At 38.6% G+C, this 24,863-nt stretch overlaps 2 protein-coding genes and 1 long non-coding RNA gene across 6 annotated transcripts; 1 reads left to right on the plus strand and 2 right to left on the minus strand.

Annotated features, from left to right (window-relative positions):
* Positions 1–301: 301 nt before the first annotated feature.
* lrrc40 (leucine rich repeat containing 40) lies at positions 302–13,389 on the plus strand. The gene is made up of 15 exons (XM_059341189.1): positions 302–522; positions 1,400–1,581; positions 2,056–2,129; positions 2,953–3,082; positions 3,193–3,316; positions 4,804–4,943; positions 5,118–5,290; positions 6,068–6,158; positions 7,733–7,778; positions 8,674–8,776; positions 9,277–9,384; positions 9,471–9,578; positions 9,734–9,811; positions 10,831–11,016; positions 13,069–13,389. The coding sequence occupies exons 1-15, from the start codon at positions 381–383 to the stop codon at positions 13,172–13,174; spliced, it is 1,791 nt and encodes a 596-aa protein (XP_059197172.1). The 5' UTR covers positions 302–380; the 3' UTR covers positions 13,175–13,389.
* Positions 13,390–14,135: 746 nt separating this feature from the next.
* LOC131977766 (uncharacterized) lies at positions 14,136–15,827 on the minus strand. Of its 4 annotated transcripts, XR_009394911.1 has the most exons (3): positions 15,117–15,827; positions 14,803–15,074; positions 14,136–14,716 (listed from the first exon to the last, which is right to left on the minus strand). It is a non-coding gene; the product is annotated as an uncharacterized LOC131977766 (long non-coding RNA). The 4 variants fall into 4 exon arrangements; XR_009394912.1 differs by having other exon boundaries at positions 14,136–14,737; positions 14,825–15,827; XR_009394909.1 differs by having other exon boundaries at positions 14,803–15,827.
* Positions 15,828–16,016: 189 nt separating this feature from the next.
* Positions 16,017–24,149, minus strand: LOC131977765 (prothymosin alpha-A-like). The gene is made up of 5 exons (XM_059341193.1): positions 23,979–24,149; positions 21,321–21,389; positions 21,138–21,225; positions 19,168–19,277; positions 16,017–17,135 (listed from the first exon to the last, which is right to left on the minus strand). Exons 1-5 carry the CDS (start codon positions 24,021–24,023, stop codon positions 17,097–17,099), a joined length of 351 nt encoding a protein of 116 aa, XP_059197176.1. The 5' UTR covers positions 24,024–24,149; the 3' UTR covers positions 16,017–17,096.
* Between the last annotated feature and the right edge of the window lie 714 nt (positions 24,150–24,863).

The following is a 24,863-nucleotide window of genomic DNA, read 5'->3' on the forward strand; positions in this document are numbered from 1 at the left end:
ATTAATTATATAGTTTTCATCATCTGTAAATTTTGGAAATATCAAACTATCGACGAGAAATATAAACAGCCAAAACTGTCTCGATTTTCAAGTGCCCTTCAGAATAAAAGCAGGCGATGCAATTTACATATCTTAACCATTAATGTAGATGGCTGACTGATTTTAATTAAATTACTGTACAACTGTGCCAGTGAGCAGTATTTTTGACGTATAACTTGTGCAGTTTCGTGTCACATCTGTTTGGTTTGCGGCGACAACGCGTTTATTTTGAAGGATTGTGGACGGAAGTTTAAATGTTATCGCTGCTGGCGGGCGGAAAGACAGTTTGGGTGTGGAGGTAAACACTCGCCGTTAGGCTAATTTTTATCAAAAGTAGGGATATGTCTCGCTTGAAGAGAGCGCAGGCAGACTCTCTGGCGGGCTTCAGGACGGAGAAGACGGAGCCGGCCATCCCTTCTGGTCTGCTGAAGACAGCCAGGAAGAGCGGCCAGCTCAATCTGTCCGGCCGAGGACTGACCCAAGGTAACTCTACCTGTTAGTTTATGACACAATTCCACGCACACATGGAAATCATAACGCTTGGAGTGAATGCAAAACGAAAAGGACAATGAGTCATTAAAATGAATTGGCCAGTGTTTATATAAAATGGCTAAAGACTCTATAGCTATATTCTATTTGTAAAAAATGCAATAAAGGCAGATTTCACAGCTTTTTTTCATATGTAGACGACTTAAGACCAGGTCCAGATAGAAAACCACTGTACCTAGACTGCTTAAATCTGGACTAGTTTATTTCAGAGAGGCTCAAGGTTTGTTAAAACATTGTTTGTGATTTGTGAAAGCTATATTCTGTTTGTAAAAATGTAATAAAGACAGATTTCATAGCTTTTTTCATCTGTAGACCACTATGAACCAGGTCCAGATAGAAAACTGATGTACCTAGACTTCTCAAAACTGGACTAGATTATCTCTAAGAGGCTCAAGATTTGTTAAAACATTGTTTGTGATTTGTGAAAGCTATATTCTATTTGTGAGAAATGCAATAAAGGCAGATTTCAGTGTTTTTTTTATATGTAGACCACCGCAGATTTCACTGCCTTTCTCAATCTTTAAAATACAGCTTGTGCTTGTCTACGTGTGAAAAAGCAGTGATATTGTGATAGCAGTAACATTTTCAAAAATAGAATAAAGCTTGTAGAAATCTGAAAGTGTGGCTCAGACAGCAGTAAGACTTTACCTAATGTCCAACATGCTTTTATAACAGCAAGCGGTAAAAATTGGACTTCAGCCTCGTCATAAAAATGATGCTTTGTGTGTGTGTGTGTGTGTGTGTGTGTGTGTGTGTGTGTGTGTGTGTGTGTGTGTGTGTGTGTGTGTAAACTCATGAACACATGCCTCAGTCCCTCAGGAGGTGTATCGTCTGAACGTTGACACACCAGAGGAAGCCCAGCAGAATGTGTCCTTCGGAACATCAGACCGCTGGTGGGAACAGGCCGACCTCACCAAGTTGCTGCTCTCGTCCAATCAGCTCACACAGCTGTCTGATGACATCAGACTCCTACCTGCACTTACCACACTGGATGTAAGTATCACCTGAGTCAGTAACTCTCCCACTAAGTAATACACATTATATTATTTGCACCCAGCAGTAGGGCTGGGAGATATGCATGATATGCAGTCATATTTAGGCTGAATATCGATATGAAATATATATCCTGATATTTTTATCACAAAGTGAGCAAATGTTCTGTCAGTTTAATATATGATATGTCACAAGTAGTTTTATTGAAACAGTTTATTCAAGTGAACATAAATACTGTATAACAACAGGAGTACCTTTTTTTTTTTTTTAAATCAAAGCTCCATAAAGTGCACATTTAAATAAAAAAATATCTTAAATAAAAAGTAGCCTATGAAATAAAATAGGCCAATCTTTTTCTGAAATAAATATATTTATATGAGAAAAGAATAACAAACATTTACATTTTTTTATATATAACTATATGGATATAATATAGCTGTTGACCTCAAATAAATATTTATTTTGCTCTGGCAGCTCCATGACAACCAGCTGAGCAGTTTACCCGGTGCTTTGGGAGAACTGCAGGAGCTCCAGCAACTGCGACTCAGGTACCCACACACACACACACTGTAGCCTGCATTGTTCTACCAGATGTGTCGGTGAGTACAACCAAAAATCATTTTATCTTGACATGTTAACAATGTTTCTATGAATTCTAATGTCTTGAAACATTATTGAGTAGTTAAACTGCAAGATTCACTCGTCATGGCACCACAGAGAGCTATAGCGCCAACTATATATATATATATATATATATATATATATATATATATATATATATATATATATATATATATATAAGCCTTATAAAATCTCTTTTCCAAGAGAGACCTGGTCAAGAAAGCAGCATAAAAAGAGACAAGTCACAACATTTAAACACAGTTATCATAAACAATTAAATACAAACACAGCCATCACAACAACACTGAAGGAGCCTCAGTAGACAACTTATAAGGAAGGGAAGCCATTTCTTTGTCCTTTAAAAGCGACGTAACTAAAAGCTTTCTTACCTAACTCCGTTCTCACTCTTGGCACCAGCATCTCTACGATATGTTGAGAGCGTAAACCATGTTGAATTTTGTTTCGACACATGTATGTACACAGGTATGAGGGGAGCAGCCCAAGAATGGATTTATAGATTAAAACTAACCAATGAGAGATAAAAACTAACCAATGAGACTGCCTGCGAACATACAAAGACGGCATTTCAGCCGTGGCATACAGAGTACAATGATGTGTGCAATTTCCAAAGCCAGTAATGAAACGCAGAGCACAATAATAAACACAGTCTAACTTCTTAACTGCTCTAAATATCTAGGCTTTAGCGGGACTAAATCCTGAACTCAATGCTACTGTGTGTTTGTTCTCCAGTCATAACAAGCTGACGGTGCTGCCAGTGGAGCTGTGCAGTCTGAAGAACCTCTGCAGCATCACGCTCCAGCAGAACCTGCTGCAGAGCCTGCCAGAGGACCTGGGACAGCTGGAGAAGCTGACTGAGCTGGTAACTATCACACACACACACACACACACCCACCACCAGGCTCTGTCTGCTGGGCTGCTTGGTTGCTTGCTTGGTTGATACAGGTGTCCTGTCCTGTGATTGGTTAAAAGGACCTGTCCAACAACCATCTGAAAGAGCTGCCCTCCAGCCTGGGCCGCCTCACCTGTCTGCAGAAACTGATCCTGAGTCACAACCAGCTCAGCTGTCTGCCTGAAGGTCTGGGCCAGCTCAAAGGTAAGAGCCTCACTCTGCTGGCTTTATTTGTCTCAGATAGGGTTGGGAATAATGGATGATCTAATAATGGTCGTTAAGAATTTGGCCATTCACATGGAATTTTTAAACAATCTATGTATTTTTTATTGTAATTTTATCTATGACTGCGTATCAGTATCACTGAACTGAGCCAAGGAGCTGAGAATTAAGTTGGATAAAGCTAAAGTTTGCGAACTGAAAGTTGCAATAACAATTATAAAACACACAGAAATACAAGTGGATTAATTTGAGCAAAACTAGCTTATTGTATCAAACCTTGCTAGCATGAATTACTGAGCTTAATTTGATCCAAAACTTATTTAAACACAAAACACACTTAAATATGCAGACTACTGTCAAAACTAACCTCATGCCTGTCCGAGGGCTAAAACATAAAACATTGAACTCCTTGATGTTATTATATTACTGTTTAATCTCACTGAGTTTAGTTTTACGATCCATAGGAAGTCTCTTTTCTTCCTTTCAAATTAAAAGCGTCTGTTATCAAAACAGGCTTTTGCATAGTACTGTATATATATATATATCTTTTATTCTGCCCATGTATGCATGCAGCGATAAATCGATTAATTGATCGTTATCGTTATAGATGCTCGAGTTGGCAGCTTATTTCCAAACGTCCATCCCTAGTCTCAGAAGTAGGAAGAACAATGCCTTCTAGCTTTAAATATTTCTATAATATATCCTGTTTTTATAGGCTCATATACTTTGTATTATCTGACTTTGTATAACTTACTAATTCTGTAAATAGTCATGTCATCACTGCTTTGTTGCTCTCATTTCTGTCATTATTCCAGTGTTTTTATGTTTGGAGTCACGGAGTGTGTGCTTGCATGTGTGTGATTTGCAGTGATGGAAGAAGTATTCAGAACTCTTATGTAAAAGTACTAACACCACACTGTGAAATGGCTCCACTACAAGTAAAAGTCCTGCATTCAAAACTTACTGAAGTAAAAGTACAAAAGTATCAGCATCAAAATGTACTTAAAGTATCAAAAGTAAAAGTACTCATTGTGCAGAATGGATATACTCAGATTGTTTTATATATTATTAAATATATTATTGTATTATAGAGGTGGGGGAAAAAATCAATACAGCATAGTGTCGCGATATTTTGTGAGGCAATAATATATCAATTCATGGCCGCCAAGTATCGATATTTAGCGCTCCGAGGGCCTGCATTGTTGCTGTTGTTTTTTTTCCAGAGGCTGTAGCGGGCTCACTTTTAGGAATATACAGGAGCTTACTGGTATCATATGAAACTAGAAGATCTAATGAATCTAAAGTTGCCATATGTCAGGATATGTGTGTCCAGAAAGTGTTGAAATAACGCTGCAAACACTGCAAAAAAACGAATGTGTCCATTTTTATATATGGAACGATAAGACGATATAGTAATTATTGTGACAGGCCTAGTTGGAGTCTAACAGCTGTTTGACTCGATCTCACAGGTGTGAAGCTGATGGACTGCAGCAACAACCAGCTGACTGACATTCCTGCCAGCCTGTCACAGATGCTCTCTCTGGAGCAGCTCTACCTCAGACACAACAAGCTCCGCCTCCTCTCGAAGCTCCCTGCACCAGCACTTAAGGTAACCATAGCAACATGAGAGTTCCCCCAGGTGTAAAGCTCATTTTTTGGGCCGATGATGCTGACTGAGCTTTCTGTGTGTTGTTTTTTTTGTTGATACATATGGAACAGGTACAGCAGCAAACTGAGTTTAGCCTTAAGTGATGTGTATGTGTGTGTGTGTGTGTGTGTGTAGGAGTTGTATGTTGGGAACAACCACATTGAGCATCTGGAGGCGGAGCAGCTGTCCTGCCTGACGGCCATCTCTCTTCTAGAGCTCCGAGACAACAAGATCAAAGTCCTGCCTGAACAGATCACCGTACTGAGCACGCTCACACGCCTCGACCTCACCAACAATGACATCACCACGTAGGTCACTGACATCATGACACCAGTTCGACGTTGAAATATCAAGTCGGTAACCAAGTAACCGCTAGGGTTGTGAACGATAAACTGATGCAACCGGATATTTGGTTTAACCCTTTGATGCACAACTTATTGACACCCCTTCTAATGCACAACATGAGTCAAAAATTACCCACATTCATTTCCCAGGTTATTTAATGCTTGTTTTGTGTTTATTTTGATATCAACTTATTTTATGATTGAATATTCCAACTATTATAAATATCTTGTTTCTGATAACAACAGATTATTATTTCCGTTTTGCCTCTCATACTTTATGAAGAAAAAAGTTTTTGTATTATTACATAGCTAACTACTTGGCTAAGTAGCTTGCTAATCTAACTAAGTAGTTAGCTTAGCAAGCTACTTAGCTAAATACTTGTATTATATATATATTATTATATTATTATTATTATACTAGCCAAGAAGTTAGCTAAGTAGTTAGTTTAGCAAGCTACTTCGCCAAGTAGTAAGCTAAGGAGTAAGCTTAGCAAGCTACTTAGCTAAATACTAAGCCAAGAAGTTAGCTAAGTAGTTAGCTATCAAGCTACTTAGTCAAGAAGTTAGCTCAGATTCTCTTCATTCCAAATATGTCTGGATGTCATGTGTATGATCCCTATCCTGTGATTGTGCTAACACTGTTTCAGAGTGTACCAGATCCAATGATGGCAACTAAAACTGAAATATTTAGCGGTAGATTTTATCCGTCCACCATCATCACCTGAGATGTTTCTCTGTTAGTCTTCCAGCCTCTCTCAGCCTGCTGCCAAATCTGAAGGTGTTACTTTTGGAGGGAAACCCTCTAAGAGGAATCAGGAGAGACCTTCTTACTGTAGGTGCCACACTAGTCTCTCTCTCACACACACACACACACACACACACACACACACAGCCGGTTCACAGCTGCAGTTTAACCCGATTGTGCCCAAAGAACATATTTAGTATGATGATGAAAAATGCCACAACATTTGTTCTGATTGGTTTAAAGTATTTCTACATTTCTTCTATAATTTCTTCCCTTTGACTATACAACTCTTGTCCTTTTGTTTGATAGATTATAAACTGTAAATTCTGTTTTACACTTATTTTAATTAATTACCACAAGTTTAACACTTATTTTTGGAATGTATCCAGTTTGTATCAAAGCTGCCAAATGTCTGATATAAACACATCTGAAAACCAGCTCATATTTGACTCAAAGACAACAGAAATGTTAAATCTTTTACTCTGCTTGTGTCCATATCTTTGATATTCAACTTCTTATGAGTTCATAGGTGGCTAATACTTGATTGTGCTTCTTGCACTTCCTGAAACAAATATATTTTTCTTATACCTTTTAGTCTTTTGGCACATTGGACAACTATTGTTTTCTTTAATATAATATATATATATTTTCTATAATCTTTTTTCTGAAGTCTACTGCAAAAAACAGTCCCACGTGCCCGAAGACTGGATATATTAAAAAAAATGCAAAGTATTTTTTTAGTTAATCACTCTATGTCTAAATCCAATCTAATCCTATCTCGATGTTAATGCTAACAGCAAATATAAAACACAGTAGAATGTTAAAGTACTGGAGTAGCTGTGAAGAAGTCTGTTTGTGCTAGTGATGGGAATTTCTGCTCTTTTTAGTGAGTTGGATCATTTGTCTCAGCTCACCAAGAAGAGCCTGGCTCTTCATTTTACCACATATTCCTTTTATAAGTCAGCCAAATTTAGCGCTGTTTTTACTTATTATTTCTATTTAAATATATATATATCACTTAAATTTTACTAAATTGCTGTAGCCAATTGCATTTCCAGTTGTAACATCCATTGTAACTCTCTAACTTGCTTGAAGAACCACTCTGCTACACAAAGCAGATAGAAAATGCCTATAAAAACCATAGTATAGAAATTAAAAAAGGACAGCTATTGACTTTTTTTTTTTTTTTAACACACCTAACAAAACAAGTAAAGTACATGCAAAGGAAGCTGGAACAGTCAGACACTGTCCACTGTTTTGAGTACAATAATGGATGATGTGGTGTGACATACAGTGGCAAGAAAAAATCTATGAACCCTGAAATGACCTAGTTTTCTGCAATAATCTGTCATAAAATGTTATCTGATCTGCATCTAGCTCCCAAGTATAGACTATCACACTGTGCTTAACCTAATACTACACAAACAATTATAATAGTTCATGTCTTTATGGAATACATCCATTAAACATTCATAGCGCTGGTGGAAAAAGTGAAGCTGACTGGCTAACCTCCATATTTTTAGACAACGAGGTTACTATAAAAAAAACATATATGCTGAAAACATGTTACGTTAAACTTACAATAAATACTTTTATTAAGCTGACTATGAAAAGTGAAATAAGTAACCCTTTGCACTCTTCTTCTGTTCTCCTTGTCACAGAAAGGAACCAATGAGCTTCTGAAATACTTAAGAGGGAGAATTAAAGGTACAGTTCACCACTAAACCATGTCACACCTGCACAGTGTTCATGAGACACATTTCCATTGCCTTGTTGCCATGGACAACAATGTTTTTCTTGCGAAGCCCAAACCAGAGACCGATGTCTGGTCATGCAGCAAAAGGTGCATGCTCTACCAGCTGAGCTCCCCTTGTATCATGCTCATCATTTACAAATAAATCTGTCATATAGAATATAAACTATTTGTTATAATCTACAACCCCACCACTACCTACCACTAAATCCTACACACTCTTCCTTCAATTTTCTCAGCCTGGAAGTTCCTCGTTGACCTTGTGATGAGTATGATTGATCAATTGATCCAGTACCACTTACTGGCTTTTTAAGCTTTTTTTCACTGTACTGACCTTTCCCCATACACAATCATTACAAAAGATTCTGCTGTGAAATAAATATCTAATATATCAAACAAATCTTTCTGAGCATCTAGGCCTGCCACGATAAAACATTTTTTAGGACGATTTCTTTTCCCAGAAACTATCACGATAAACGACAGAATCGTTGTATCGATGTCGTTTTAGATTTATAACGATATTGAAGCATAATAAGTTCATCCTTTTCCACAGCAATGAATTTTTAAATCTCGAGAATATTAAACATTGGAATTGAAATGTGGAAAAGAAATATTCAAATATCCTAGATTAGACTTTCAGGCTCTGTTAACAAAAAACTGCACTGAGATAAACATTATGTATTATATTATTTTATTATTAATATAATATATAAACAGCTGGCATGCCTGCTTGGGAAATATAGATTTTTCTCGCCAATCTGTGCTGCCTGTCAAACATTTGCAGCTTTACTTTAAACACAACACACAAACAGTAACACAAACGTGTGTGTGTGTGTGTGTGTGTGGCAGAGGATCCTGACAGAGCAGATGAAGGACCCACAGCGATGACGTTACCCAGCCAGGCCGCGGTCAACGTTCACAGCATCAAGACTCTCAAACTATTAGAATACAGGTCAGTGACCCATAAACACATTTCATAAACTGTAAGAATACTTTAAGGCTTGATGGGTGGATATGAATACAATACACACTGTCTCTCCACTTGTCTGTCTCTCTGCCTGACTGTCTGTATGTATGTATGTATGTCTGTCTGTCTGTCTGTCCACTTGTCTGTCTGCTTTTATCTGTCTCTCTACTTGTCTGTCTCTCTACTTGTCTGTCTCTCTGCCTGTCTGTCTGTCTCTATCTGTCTCTGTGTCTCTCTGCCTGACTGTCTACCTCTCTGCCTGTCTGTCTGTCTGTCTGTCTCTCTGCCTGTCTGTCTGTCTCTATCTGTCTCTGTGTCTCTCTGCCTGACTGTCTACCTCTCTGCCTGTCTGTCTGTCTCTCTGCCTGTCTGTCTCTGTCTGTCTACCTCTCTGCCTGTCTGTCTGTCTCTCTGCCTGTCTGTCTGTCTCTATCTGTCTCTGTCTGTCTCTCTGCCTGTCTGACTGCCTGTCTGTCTGTCTTCAGTGAGAAACAGGCCGATCAGGTTCCAGATGCTGTGTTTGATTCTGCAGCAGATCAAAGTGTTACCACTGTTAACTTCAGTAAGAACCAGCTGACCTCCATACCTGCCAGGTACACACACACACACACACACACACACACAGTGCAGGTGGTGATGGCGTCATCATTGTGTGATGACTGACCTCATGTGTGTGCAGGCTGGTGGAGCTCCAGTCGTCACTGTCAGACATCAACCTGGGCTTCAACAGACTCACCTGCTGTTCTGACGTCTGTAAGTTCCTGCAGCTGAGCCACATCGACCTCAGGTACACTCCTTTTATCCAGCAGTCTGAAACAAAGATATTCACAGTACAAAGCTTGAATACTCATATTGAAGAGCCTAACAATACCAAACTCATCAGTTTATCATGTGTAACAGACAGGTGGTACATTTCTGTCCCACTTCTTTTTTTTCTTCCAGAAATAACCAGCTGAGTGATTTACCGTCTGAAATGAACAACTTGACTAAACTTCGCTCCATCACCCTCATCTACAACAGGTACCTCACTGATTCAGGACCAGTCCAAACACACGTTAGCTTCTCCACTTTGACTTATGCTTGAAAAATCGTCCACCAGCAGCAGCATCACCATCATCCGAGTGTTTCCTTCATTTCTTACTCGTTCACTACACTTGATGCTAACCATGCAGAGGATTTGACCTCAGAGGAATCTTGGCGTGACCTGTGGCTTCCTGTCTGGTTTCTCCTCCTCTCATCTAAGGGAGAGAGACAACAGTCCTGTAAAGTGAAGTTAGAATTCAGAAACACTCCTGCTCCAATAATAATACATCTATGGGATGCCAAGAGTTAACTATTATGCATTTATTATTGAAAAACAAACAGAACAGACATCAGAGGGCAATAAAAATGAATGCCCTGCTTATATTGCACAACTTTTCCTTAAATATTAACAGTACATATTACCAATACAATAGTATAATAATACAATTGTTTCATATTGAAAAGGTCTCGTAGATTGGAAGCCCAAGTAAACACACACTGGAGATAAAGTAAGGTCTCAATACCGGCCTTTATTTTTGGTCACAGGTAAAATTATCAATCAATCAAAATCAAATCAAAATGACTTCTTTTTTCAGTTAGCCTTTTAGCTCTTCTGTAGATTATTACATAATTACATTATATTACATAAGAGTGAGCTCCGAACACTATAAAAGTTTACCTTTGATTCTTCTTCTTCGGCTATGCCGTACAGAAAATGGACGTACCGACACCAAGTTCTATTGGCCAGTTACTAATAACTGTGTGTGTGTAATACCATCTCTGTTGGTATGGTTCAGTGAAATCTCCCCCTTTTAGTATGTAAGTACTCATCTAAAACATGCAATTTACAACAGGTGTAAGATACTGGAAAGGCTTGAAAATTTACATTGAAAGTCCTTGAAAAATGCTTGAATTTGACCACTGCTAAAGTGTACGAACCCTGAAGCTCGCCTGCTCACCTGTAGCTGCAATGTGTCCTCCAGTTTGTCCACTCAGAGTCTTTGTGTTGATCACAGGTTCAAGTCATTCCCTGAGGTCCTCTATCACATAGTTTCCCTGGAGACGGTGTTGCTCGGTAACAACCAGGTGAGCGCAGTGGACCCTCATCGTCTGAAACAGCTGGTTCATCTGTCGACGCTGGATCTGTCAAACAACGACCTGCTCAACATCCCTCCTGAGCTGGGCCTGTGCAGCAGCCTGAGGTACGGAGCTCAGTCTGCACCCTGAAGGAGTGACGTTATGATTATGACATGTGACCTGTGACCAAGGTTATTATAGTTAACGAAAAATAACGGAAACTAGAATTGAGAAAACATTTTCGTTAACTGAAATAAAAATAAAAACAAGAGTTTAAAAAAAAAAAAGATAACTAACTGAAACTGTATTTTGTAGTTACAAAACTAACTAAAACTAACTAAATAATAATGAAAATGTCCTTAGTTTTCGTCTTGTCAACTTTTTTCACACGTAAACCTTTTTGGTTGATATGAAATCTATTTCATCTATCTGGTTTTATGACCTAATAAACTTATTGGGGCTGAGATGGATCAGACAAAGGAAATAAAGGCAACATTTATTGTGACCTTATTGAATCTGCCACCCAACAAATACCCCATTACAAAAAAACTAAAACTAACACTAAAACTAATAAAAACTAAACTAAAACTAAGCATTTTCCAAAAAAATAAAAACTCATTAAAACTAGCAAACTCACTCTAAAAACGAATTAAAACTAACTGAATTTGAAAACAAAAATTCACAATGAAATTAAAACTAAAACTAATGAAAAATCCAAAACTATTATAACCTTGCCTGTGACTCCAGTGTTTATCCATGTTTCTTCAAAGTGCTAAAGCTCAGTGAAGCTAATGTACACTTGTACTCTGGGATTAGCAAAGGAAACATCCGTAGGCTACAACAAATACAAAATGCTGCTCTCTCGAGGTCGTCCTCAGAAGAGCCTTCCATCTTTGCTTCCAGTCATCCCGATTCTCCATACATCTGGCCAGTTCATCGGTACTTTGTGCTCCTGCATCGTCCTTGAGTACGTCCACATATGTTGGTGTGGGACGTCCCACAGACCGGCGCCCGTGTGTTGGTTCCCACAGCACAAGTTTGCTGGCCGACAGTTCTTGGTGCCTTTGGCAGTGTCCTGCTAGTCTCATTCTCCTAGCTGTTATTTTCTGGCTCAACCTTGGAATGCCCTCATATAGAGTCTTGTTGGTAACATGTGTACCCTTACTGATGTTTAATACTGCACGCAGCATTCTGGTGTAGCACCCGTCTAGAGACTTCTGCAAGGTTGGCTTCAGGGTCCAGCATTCACTGCCATATAGGAGAACAGACTCCACAGTTGCACAGAAGAAGCTAAGTTTGATTTTACGGGGGAGGTTGGAATTCCATTCACTGCTCATGCCATTCAGGGCCCTCCATGCAAGTGCCTTCCTCACTTTCAGGTCTTGCTCAGTTGAATTGACCCATGAGCCCAGTTACTTGAAGTCTTTGACTTCCTTCAGCACAGTGCCTCCTGTAGTTGTGAGAGGTGGGATGTTATACGTGATCACCTCCGTTTTCTTGGCATTTAGCCTAAGGCCAACCTTGGCACACTCCAACTCCACTCTGTTCATGAGTTCCTGAGCTTGTTCCACATTGTCGGAGAGCAGGCTGATGTCAGGCTTTTAACAGGTAAAAAGAGAAGTGACCACATCTCTCCAACCCTTGCTGCCCTCCACTGGCTGCCTGGGAGTTTTAGAATTGATTTTAAGATTTTATTACTTGTTTTTAAAGCCCTGAATGGTCAGGCTCCTGCCTAAATCAACAAGATGCTTTTACCCTACGAGCCTGAACGCTGCCTGAGATCCGCCGGCACAGTTTTGCTTCTGGTCCCGAGATCCCGTCTGATTACAAAAGGTGACCGGGCCTTCGATATTCGCGCTCCACAGCTGTGGAACTCCCTGCCCGGCTGGCTTCTTTTAAATCTCTTCTAAAAACTCACTTTTATCGATTGGCCTTCTCTTAATTTCCTTTTATTATCGTTGTATGATTACCTTGTTGTGAATGGTGATTTTAAATTTTAATTTTTTTACGTCCAATGTCATTTCTTCTTGTGGTTTTATTTTGTTGTTGTCAGTTAATTGTATTTGATATGTTTTATTTCTGTTGTACAGCACTTTGTAACTTGTTTTTGAAAGGTGCTATATAAATAAAGTTATTATTGTTACTTGTCTGACTGTAAAATGTTTGTTGTCCCTCAGGTGTCTCAGTCTGGAGGGAAACCCTTTCCGGACTCCCAGAGCAGCCATCATGGCCAAAGGAACAGACTCAGTGTTGGAGTATCTGCGCAGCCGCATACCCACATAACCCCCTGTTGTGTATCAATGCTGACATTTAAATACATCAACAACAATGTGACAATCTGTTGTTTATCTTGGCGACACAATTCAAGACAGCAAAGTCACAGTTGTTGCCAATATTTCCCTCTTTGCTGTGTTTTGTGTTCCAGGGAAGTTTTGGACAATCACAGTCTGATGTGTGACTAAAAAGGCACTTTTCAATAAAGCTGAAAGTAAGAATAACGAATGGTGTTCATGTCTGTAGCTGTTTGTTAATTTATCCAGAGGAAAGTTGTTGTGCAGTAGAGGTGGAGGGAAAATCGGTGCAGCATTGTATTGCAATATTTTGTGTGGCAATTTTGTATTCAAGGCTGCTGTCAGTATTTTTTTTACGTTTCACTCAAAAAAAAAATTCAGAGCAGTGAAGCTTAAAGTTTAATTTTGTGAACACAAAATGCGATTAAACAGTTAAATTGCAACATTTTGTATCGCAGTACTCACCATATCACAAAATGCTTAAAATTGCAATAATATCGTACCACGACTCAAGTATCAGGATGAAATCGTATCACATCTCTATTGCTTGTAACCCTGCACAAGATAATTAGGATGGATGGTTGTGAAAGCACTCGCACAGAAATCAGCGTCAAAAGAATTAGAAATTGGAAGCATATGATAGAATGATTTGATACAGTTTTTCCTGCAGGCTTAGTTAATATCTCTAAATTTTTATTAACTCGTGTACCGATTCCCCTGCAGGTTCCATTGATGCCAAGCTTAGCACTTTTATTGGGATAACTGCCTTTTTATTCTCTTAATAAATCAAGAACACACTAGCAGAGCAGAGGCACACTTCTGCTCTTCCTGATCAACACGTTTCGTTTGGACTGAAACTCTTTACACAAGGACACTACACTCCACTACACTGCAGTGCTGCAGTGTGTCCTCTACAGTGTGATATACAACATAAACACATGGCCTCTTGTGCATTACTGTTTTGAACAAACTTTATTGAAACTGTCAACCAGGACAGGTGCAACCCCTTAAAAAGGAAAGTATGTCAAGTGTCTTCAACAGTTCATGTGTCAGTTTGTGTTTTTACAATCCTCAACCACATGGCATATTAACCAGTTCTCTAAAAAAAAAAACAAATATCCACAACAAGCACAACAGGAGATTATTATTATTATTATTAGACGTGCTTTCCTGGCTGTCCTAACACAAGCTTTTATTTTGAAACTATGGACATGCACACCTGAGCACGTATCCCTGTAGAAAAGACCATAATATCACTGATAACTGATGCTACTGCAGGACAGGTAGACACTTAAACAGTTTAAACAGACTTAATTAAATGGCTGTCTAGCATTAAACTTAATAAAATCAACATTGAAACATTCAGATGTAGACAGACAGAGACAAATCGAGACAAATGGACAGCACAAAACTACTATGAGGTGCCGTAGAGACCATAATTCATTATTCCCTCTCACATACACAAAAAATACCTCACATACACAATTTTACCTCTCACATTCACAAACAATCCCTCTCACATTCACAATTTTACCTCTCACATTCACAATTTTACCTCTCACATTCACAAAGAATACCTCTCACATTCACAATTTTACCTCTCACATTCACAAAGAATACCTCTCACATTCACAAAGAATACCTCTCACATACACAATTTTACCTCTCACATTCACAATTTTACCTCTCACATTCACAATTTTACCTCTCACATATACAATTTTACCTCTCACATTCACAATTTTACCTCTCACATATACAATTTTACCTCTCACATTCACAATTTTACCTCTCACATTCACAATTTTACCCCTCACATTCACAATTTTACCCCTCATTCACAATTTTACCCCTCACATACACAATTTTACCTCTCACATTCACAATTTTACCTCTCACATTCACAATTTTACCCCTTATATTCACAATTTTACCTCTCACATTCACAATTTTACCTCTCACATTCACAATTTTACCTCTCACATTCACAATTTTACTTCTCACATTCACAATTTTACCTTTCACAGAGGGAGAGGTAAAATTGTGAATAATTGTGAACATGAGAGGTGAAATTGTGAATGTGAGGGGTATTTTCTATAAATATGAGAGGGAAGAATGAATTATGGTCCAAACGGCCCCTCATGAACTACAGCCTTGAAATCTCACACTTACAGGTTGGGCAATCGCTTCGACTTTCACATTGTTCAGTTGTAGTTACTCAGGTTTGCTCGGGGCAGGAATAGGAAGGGGTGGCCGGAGCGTGGACCACATCAGTCTTGGTGTCAAAGAAAAATCTGTCGCCTTGTATTATTTGGTGATTTTTATGGCTCTTACTCAGATTTAAAATGTTTGACCTGAACGTGGCTCAGCATCTGATGGAGCTCTGAAATAATCAAATCTTTAAGCTTTCTGCAGTAACACAGTTAAATGTATTTGAATAAACAATTCTCAAAGAGTGTGAACTAATTTTTTAAAAGATCAAAACAAATATATTTAAAAGCAATGTTCTCCTCTGTCTCCTCAAACAACAGCTCCATTTTAAAAGTCTGTGCTTGGTGCTACTGTATCACAGCATAATGTTCCTTTTGACATTATCTTTATAGTCAGGTGCAAATATGGTTTAACCCTAAAAAAAATTCTAACAAAAGGTTAGGTTACATACTGAAAGTTTACCAATTTTTGACTCCAAGAAATGACCCATTTTCCAAATCTTTGAAATGGTATTTAAAATGACCATTACTCCTTCTAGTCAGGAGGCTGAGCTAAATAAAGGAGACAGGTTGGAGAAAAGCTCCACATTTTTTCCACATGCTCTCTATCACCATAAGTTTCAATTTTTGATCGGAGCCACTTCATCAAGATTGTGGATCGGAGATGGCAGCCAAATAAAATCTATGAGAACCAATACATCTTCCAAGCCACTTAGAAGATCAATCTTGGTGTCAAAATCTACATTTCCTGGCTCAAGGAATCCATTAAATCTAGTGAGAATATCACTAGATGATTATTTGACCAACTCATTAATATAGGTCATATACGGTACATATTTTCTGAAAAATGAACAACATGCATACATTTAATTGAACTTCTTTAGCTTCACTCGTATTATTTATTACATTTACAACCACAAAGATCAGTGCAGTTCCAGTGAGCCTTCCTGCATGAGCACCTTCACCACAGACACTTTACAGTTTTCCTTCAGTAATTACAGATTTCTCCTTTCTCATATGGCTCTGCCTAGTGTTGGTCCTGCCCATCTTGAAAATGACACCTTTCTAGTGGTCAGATTTTGGTAAACTTTAAGTATGTTATTGAGGACATTAAGGACAACAGCTGAGAAACCTTTTGTTAGAATTTTTTTAGGGTTAGGTGTTTTTTCCCCATATATGCACCCACCTATTAATATCAATCCAAATCACATCCACAATGTTAACTAGTCTAATGGAGCAAGAGAGCAAAGTTTTGATAAGAATGAGTTAAAAGAATGGAGCTGTAGGGTGTCTATGGAAGAGAGATGTTTTTTCTTTTTATTATAACATTTTAGTTCTGGCAGTGAGTTAGTTAAAATCATCTTAATATCAGCATAAGATGAATGCCGTTCATCCGAACCTTGTTCCTCCAGACCATAGAGTCCTATGATGTAATAAAAGTGTGTGTATGTTGATACACAATGTGGACGGCTGTTTATAATGACCTAAAAATCTTTTAAAAGCACCACTTGATAGCCATAAAAGGATCACTGTTGCATAATGGCTGACCTTTTCTTACAGTATTTACAAAAATATAAAAATGTAAATAAAAATACAAACAAATTCTCTTTTTGAAAAGTATTCTTGTTAAGAGAGGGAGGGACTGAGGTGTTGAGGGTTTGCTGGAAAACTGTCCGTCTCCTGATGTTGTTCCTGCCGTAGACTCTACTTATCTGTCTTCTGTCTCTTGGTTCCAACTTCACCCTGGAAATAAACAAGAGTGAGGTGAGAGATGTTCTAGGCTTCTTGTGAATCCTATGTAATAGAGGTGGGGGGAAAAATTAATACAGCATAGGATCGCGATATTTTGCATAGCAATATTATATCAATTCATGGACGCCAAGTAGAGGTAGACGATATTCACATTTTTTAACTTGTATCGGCATTGGCCGATGCGTGTGTGTGTTCGCCGATCAATTATCCCATTTCACTGAGCCAACACCAGGCAAGGCTCGGTGCAACATCTGCCATTCTCTGGTGAGCTGCTGCTGATACCGGAAAATAGAAAAACACATCAAATATGTGGATCATCTGAGGCGCCACCACCTCGAGGCCTAGAACAACATTCACATTGTTTGCTATCCAACTTTTAATATGTTTTGTTTGTTTTGTTAATAAAAATGTTTTTTTGTTTAAATTGAGACTTGTGTAACATTTGTTATCATTGTGTCATTTTTATCATGTAAATGGAGGGAGGAAAGGCAATATCGGCTTCAAGAATCAGCCCAAAAAAATCGGCCCAAAAAAAATCGGCAGCACATATCGGGGATCGTTTAAGACTGATGTCAAAAATCGGTATCGGCATTAAAAAACCTGTATCGGTCGACCACTAACGCCAAGTATCGATATTTAGCGTTTATTTAGCATCAGTATTTTCGCCATTTTTGCTTTTTCTGGAGGCCGTAGCGGGCTCACTTTTAGGAATATACTGGAGATACTGGTATCATATGAAACTAGAAGATCTAAGGAATCCATAGGCACCATGTGCTTCAGGATATCGTGAACATTGAACACGACACAGAATGTTTATTAATATTAGATCCTGAGTCCGCACTGTGTCTCTCTTATTCACCCCTTACAACCCACACTTAAACCCTCTGGAGTCCATCTATTTATTAATAATACACATGTTTTATTTACATTTTATTTTATATATGATATGTAGACAAGCTGAGAAAGCCAGTTGAAAGTGCAATCATAGGAGCTTTCACAGTGTGCCATTTATGTTTCTAGACCATTTTTAAAATGTGAATTTTCTTTCTTCAATGAAAACTATTACTATTTTTAATTTACGTGCAAATAGACTGTTTTGTCGAAAAAAGGCACATTTTCCATAGACACCTGTGTCTTTTGTTTGTATTTTCGGTTCCTGGCAGCTTTATACTTAATTAAAATAAAATTAAAAATGTGACTGATAGCCAAGTTTGTGTTGAGAAAAAGGAGCCATGCATGTGATGTAAGGACAGACTGAAAGATGCTAAACAGAGACAGAAATAAATGCATAGGAAGTTGACACATTTGAACCAAAATCTCCTGGACTTCAGAGGTTTAACCTCAAGAGCATTTATACTCCGCCACTTGGATAATTGCAATCATGTGTAAAAAAGGAGGCAAATTGCGCTCAGCTTCAAAACTTTCTGGGTGTGTTTGCACTGTGATATAATTAGTGCTATATCCTTAGTGAATAGGAACTTATGACAGGGCAGATAGAGCCTCATTTTGCCCTTCTGACAGAAGCTTGAAATGCAGAATTAGCAGGATGAAAAACAGCTTCTTTCCCTTGGCTGTCAGAAGAATCAATACCCACATAAGATAGTAAAAAAGCACATTACAAAAACTACATTGTAAATGCCCATTTGTGCAATAAAACTGATGTGTGCAATACAATTAATATGTGCAACACATTATCTACCTTGTCTATACCATTTGTAGTATTTTCAATGGTAATTTATATCTTTTTTATATTTATTTGTGACATCACACATCCTTGTTCTAGTCCCTGTTTTAGCTCAGTGTTTTAAATGTTTGACTCATAATGTTTGTCTTGTTGTTATGGTTGCTTTAACTATGCACCTTAAGCACTGGCACTCTCAATCTCGTTGTATAGTTGACTGTTAAATGACAATAAAGGCGATTTGATTTGATTTGATTTTGAGATGAGGCCGCTGTGCTGCTCACACTGCACACACTGTTTTCTATTCACCCAAAAGCATGTTTAATGGCAACTATTCCTCACCTCTTCTTCATCATCATCATCATCATCATCATCGTCATCATCATCATCATCAGCTGGCCTCTTCCTCCTTGGCACATCAAGGAGATCGTCTTCATCATCCTCTTCGTCACCTGCACACACAGAGATAATCACAGGCTGTTGGACTCCATGAAACTGAAAGTATCACTACAGGTGGTTCATACAGTAACACTTTACAATAACCAACTAAGGGATGTTTATAGATGGTTTATAGACCAATTATTAACCATTTACAGAGTGCTATACATATGTAATCATTAAATGTTTTCAACCAATTTCTTAAAGGTATATGAATCATTTCAAAATCATTAACATAATTAATATGGTGTTAAAAATGTTAAAATTAGTGAAACTAACACTAATAATAAACTATTAACTATAATTTAATTGTTTGTTATTGGTAAAGTAACTATAAACTTACAATATACCATCTATTTGTCATTTATAAATCATGTAGTTAGTTAAACGTTAATAAATTAAATCTGTTTACCATTTATAAATGCTGGTTATTGTAAAGTGTTACCGTTCATACTTGTGTTCATTTCATTGTAGTTAAAATAGTTTACAAATATATACTGTTCACTTGATGTGCATGTCCACTATCCACTATAAACAGTTTATACCGATATAGGCCGTGCAGCATGTGTTGTAGATCTCTTGTTGCAGTCTACAGAGACCCCATGTGGATGTTTGGGTTACTGCATGAGACTGTGCCGCTGTCTTCTATTTCTATTGTCATTATTGTGTTTCCTTCAGAACAGTTTGTACTAATTAGATAATCTGCTTTTGACTTATGCTCCTTCAGATAACCACAACTTCACAAATTATTAAAAGTCTTTTCATACTGGATACAGGAGAAGTCAGGGTCAATGACTGGCAGGATCTCTATAAAAAATGTATTTGGAATCATATCAGCAGGGAAGAATGATGGACGCATGAGAAATTATATCTAAAAGATCTTGCATGGAAATAAGGTCAAACACAGATAGTAGAACATGGCAGGAAACGATGGGAGTTGAGATGTTTTTCATCAATGCTCAGCCTTTCTATGCTCTTATCTATTGATTAACTCCAACTGGGTCTTTTTTGGGAGCAACAGTATCAAGAGCTAAGGAGCACAGATCACTAAACCAATAATATGGAAAATGCTGGAAGTGTCATGGACGTATTAGTGAAGAAAACAGAAAACCTTACTGTGTTTATTAAAGGTGCAGGAGTGTAACGTTTGTTTCTGTATAGTCAACATTAACTGAAAAAGTGTGTCAAAAAATGATACATTTGTGATCAGAGAGTAAGTCAGACATATACATAGTTCAGTATGAGGGGCCGTATAGGCCATAATTCATTCTTCCTTTTTTAAACACATAAAATTATTTTATTATCATATTGTGTGCTAGTTTTGTTTGATGATGATGATAGACTAAGTACAACCGGAAATAAGGTCAAATATATTTAGTCTGAAAATATCGAACTAGCAGGTATCCTCATTTTCCCTCTTTTATGTAATTTTTTTTTACCTGTGTTCACATTTGCGACATTTAAAATTCTTCATTGAGCATGATTGTGTTTTGAAAGTAAAAAAAAAAACATTATTTTCTAAATCAGAATTTAGTTTCTTTTGGGGCTAAAATATTAATCTAGTAAGGCAAAATCAGGATCATATCATCAGGTCATATAGGTGAGGTTGTGCTGAAAAAAATGATACCAAGACGGCATGGAAAAAGGTTTTTAAGTGGAAAAATTATTTCAAAATTTATATTAAAAAACAAGCCCAAAACTCCAAAGGGTTAATACCACCCCAACCAAGGGCCAGTCAGTGGGCAGAGCTCCACCAGGGGGCAGCACTCCCTATGTGTAAAAATGATTATTATCTTCTGGTTATTCTATCATCCTATAATAAGGAGTGTCAGTTATGCCTTGTGTATCACAACCTTCACCGTCTCTTCACCTACCCTCTCCATCCTCCTCCTCGTCCTCCTCTTCTTCCACGTCATCGTCATCCTCCTCTACCTCGTTCTTCGGCTCGCCGTTCTCCTCGTCCTGCCAGGGTGAGACAAAGTTCCACCAGTTACCAGAAGGACAACTATCACTCATGTCCTGCAAGATGAGAAAGGAACCACAGCAGCTTTTCTTACAGTTTTGCCGTTGGCAGCAGCATCCTCTCCGTTCTCTGTGTCTTTGGCCCGCACCTTCTTCTTCAGCTCCTGAAAGCAAAGATGTCCACTTTATCAAGGTATAAATAACACAGGAGGAACACAATTTTACCTCTCACATTCACAATTGTATCCCTCACTTTCACAATTTTACCTCTCACATACACAATTTTACCTCTCACATTCATAAAATTTGGACCAAAATGATGAATGAAATGCGTAGTGAATATTAAGTTAACTGGTTCTTATATTTATCTTATTAGACGGGGCAGATGCATGTATATGTATAGGGCTATATATACTGTATGTGTGTAAATGTTAATATGTTTATGGAAATCTGTATCATGGTGTCTATGTGAGTATGTGTATGTAAACGTTTATGCATCTAGCTACGCTGTTGTAGTTTATGTTGTCGTTTATTTTTTGGTTAGAAAAGAAGAATTAATAAAATGAAATGAAATAAAAAGTGTTTATGTGAGAGATAAAATTGTGTGTGTGTGTGTTTTTTCCCCCAATAATGATCTTAAAATCTAAATGATGCATTCCAAACAGATCAAACTGGGTTTTTGTTGTAGACATAAGTGTGTCCTGCTAAAAAACTTTCCTCTGCTTCAAGTTCAGGTGGGTCAGTTCTTTCCAAGTCCCTCCCACCACAATCTGTTAGAGCAGTCAGTGCAAAGACTACAACTCCCAGCAGCACCGGAGCTGTTTACTTTCTGTCAGCTCATCTGTGCGGGTGCCAACACAAGTCAATGATTTTCTTCTGACAACACTGGAAGTTGACTTCAGGTCAGGAGATTAGCATCAGGCCTGAGAGGGGAGCCAGACTGTGGAGGGCTCTGAAGCTAATGATGAGGACCACCTACCTGTCTGTCTGTCTGTCTGTCTGTCTGTCTGTCCACCTCTATCTGTCTGTATGTCTGTTTCTCTGCCTCTCTGTCTGTCTGTCCAATTGTCTGTCTGTCTCTATCTGTTTCTCTGTCTGTTGGTCTGTCTTTCTGTCCATCCATTTGCCTGGCCGCCTATCTGTATTTGTCTGTCTGTCTACGTATATCTGTCTCTATCTGTTTGTCTATCCATCTGTCTGTCTGTCTGTCTCTATCTGCCTGTCCACCTGTTTGTCTGTCTGTCTGTCTGTCCACTTGTCTGTCTGTCTGTCTGTCTGTCTGTCTGTCTGTCTGTCTGTCTATCTATCTATCTATATCTGTCTTTCCACTTGTCTGTCTGTCTCTATCTGTTTGTCTATCCATCTGTCTGTCTGTCCACTTGTCTGTCTGTTTGTCTGTATCTGTCTGCTTCCCTGTCTTTCTCTATCTGTCTGTCTCTCTATCTGCATGTCTGTCTGTCTGTCTATCTATATCTGTCTTTCCACTTGTCTGTCTGTCTTTATCTGGCTGTCTGTCTGTCTGTCTGTCTCTCTCTCTGATTTCCTGCTCGAAGGTGCTCTTTTTATATTGCTTGCCTAGCGCCCTCCTTCGGCTTGCAGTCGCTACTGCATGCGCGGCTCAGACGCGCACGAGCCTGTCACACACACGCGCGCACACACACACACACGCATACACACGCACACACACACACACACAGGCTGCTGGTAATAAAAATAAATTAATAAATAAATGAAAAAGCTGCTTGAAGTAACCGAGCTTAGGAGAGCGCAGGCTGACATACATAAGATATAGACATAGATATATAGAGCTATAGATATAGATATGTAGATATATATATAGATATAGATATATATATAGATATAGATATATAGATAGATATATAGATATATCGATATAGGCTACATATGAGTAGCTCCAGTCGACGCTTCGGTATTTAGTGTGATGTGCAGCCGCGTATTTAAAGGAGACACACTTTATTTTAATGAGGGCTTACAGCTTACAAACAAACCCCTCAGACCTCACTCGGCAGGAACACCTGTACAACACGGAACACTTTACATTTAGACACAATGAAGATAATCCGAGTGAGAGTGTGGAGGTGATCCGGCTTCAGCAGCCTCTCAGCGAGGATAACAGCTCAACGATGAACCGGAGCTCCCAATGAATGTCCAGTTATTATCCATGTGCAGCTGTCAACAACACACCATTATAATATGCATGCCTACAAATAACAGAAATTATCATTAATTGCTACACGAATCAAATTAAAATATCTATTTGAATGTGGACCCAATATTTAATATTCCAAACTCAAATCCAACGGCAGTTATTTGATGCGTTTGCTTCGTATTGAGGTCCGCTCAGCATCCAGTTTGCTTTGACTCGCAGCGCTACTAAGTAACAGTACTTCGGTGAGTTTGGCGACAGATAAGCAGAGGATCAATCATGGAGCCCGTGCACGCAGTTTGTAGGATAATGTCCTCATCTGTCATCCCGTGCACACACACACACTACAGACGCGCTTTAAACCTGTCCTCCTCCGTCCGCATCATTCACACAGCTGCTCCACTTCAACACCACTGTGGACTGTCATGGCACGATGCACTACATGCATAAAGTAATGTTGCACAGCAGCCTATATAACACACTGACGGCGTTCATTTATATCCTCGCTGTGCTTAAAATAGGCTAATGAGTAATACAGTTCTGCACGGAGTTACAGCCAGGCATTGTGTCCCTCTCTCGTCCTTACCTTGGCGCTCACGTCTCCGCTGCTCGCCACTTTACTATCCGCCATGATAGATAGACGAAGAGAAAATAATATCCCGTCACAGTATTGCAAAAAAATGTAGAAAAATTTACAAACGTAAGGCTTTAATTCCAGGGAGCGTGAATCAATCCGTTGTACTGCCAGCAGCGTGTCTACCAGCCAGCCGGGATCCAGGATTTATACACCGGGAGGCGGGGAAAGGTGTGTGGAAGTGCAAGCTGATTGGTCGGTAGGCTTTGTAAAACATGCAGCCTGCAATTGGCCAGAGGAAAACAATGGGCAACCTTGCTAGTGTGTGTGTGTGTGTGTGTGTGTGTGTGTGTGTGTGTGTGTGTGTGTGTGTACTTGTACTCCAATCATAGTGAGGACCAGAATTAGTTCTTAACTAATTGCATGAGGACATTTTTGTGAAGTGAGGACTTTTCAGGTGGATCTCACTTCTTCAAAGGCCCTAAAAATGTTTGAAGGTTAGGACTAGGTCAGGTTTAGGTTTAGGGTCAGGGGCTGCAAATTCATTACATTAATGATGTGTCCTCAAAAAGATAGAAGTTCAAGAATACATGTTTGTGTCTTTTCGTACTTCCTACATAATGAGGACCATGTCTTTAACCAGCAAACTGAGGACATCTTTTCTTTACAGGCCTGTTTGAGCATTAAGACTTGATTTTAAGGTTTAGATTATTATTAGGTTTAGGTTAGGTGGTTAGGGTTGGGGTTAGGCATGCAGTTGTGATGGTTAAGGTTAGGGGTCTAGGGAATGCATTTGATAAATACAGATTCCTCAAAAAGATAGAAGGACAAAAATGTGTGTGTGTGTGTGTGTGTGTGTGACCTCGTTATAGAGCAAAGTTTCAGTCTTGTACCAGT

The sequence above is a fragment of the Centropristis striata genome, chromosome 9 (genome assembly GCF_030273125.1).
Source record: "Centropristis striata isolate RG_2023a ecotype Rhode Island chromosome 9, C.striata_1.0, whole genome shotgun sequence".
In the NCBI taxonomy this organism is placed as follows: domain Eukaryota; kingdom Metazoa; phylum Chordata; class Actinopteri; order Perciformes; family Serranidae; genus Centropristis; species Centropristis striata.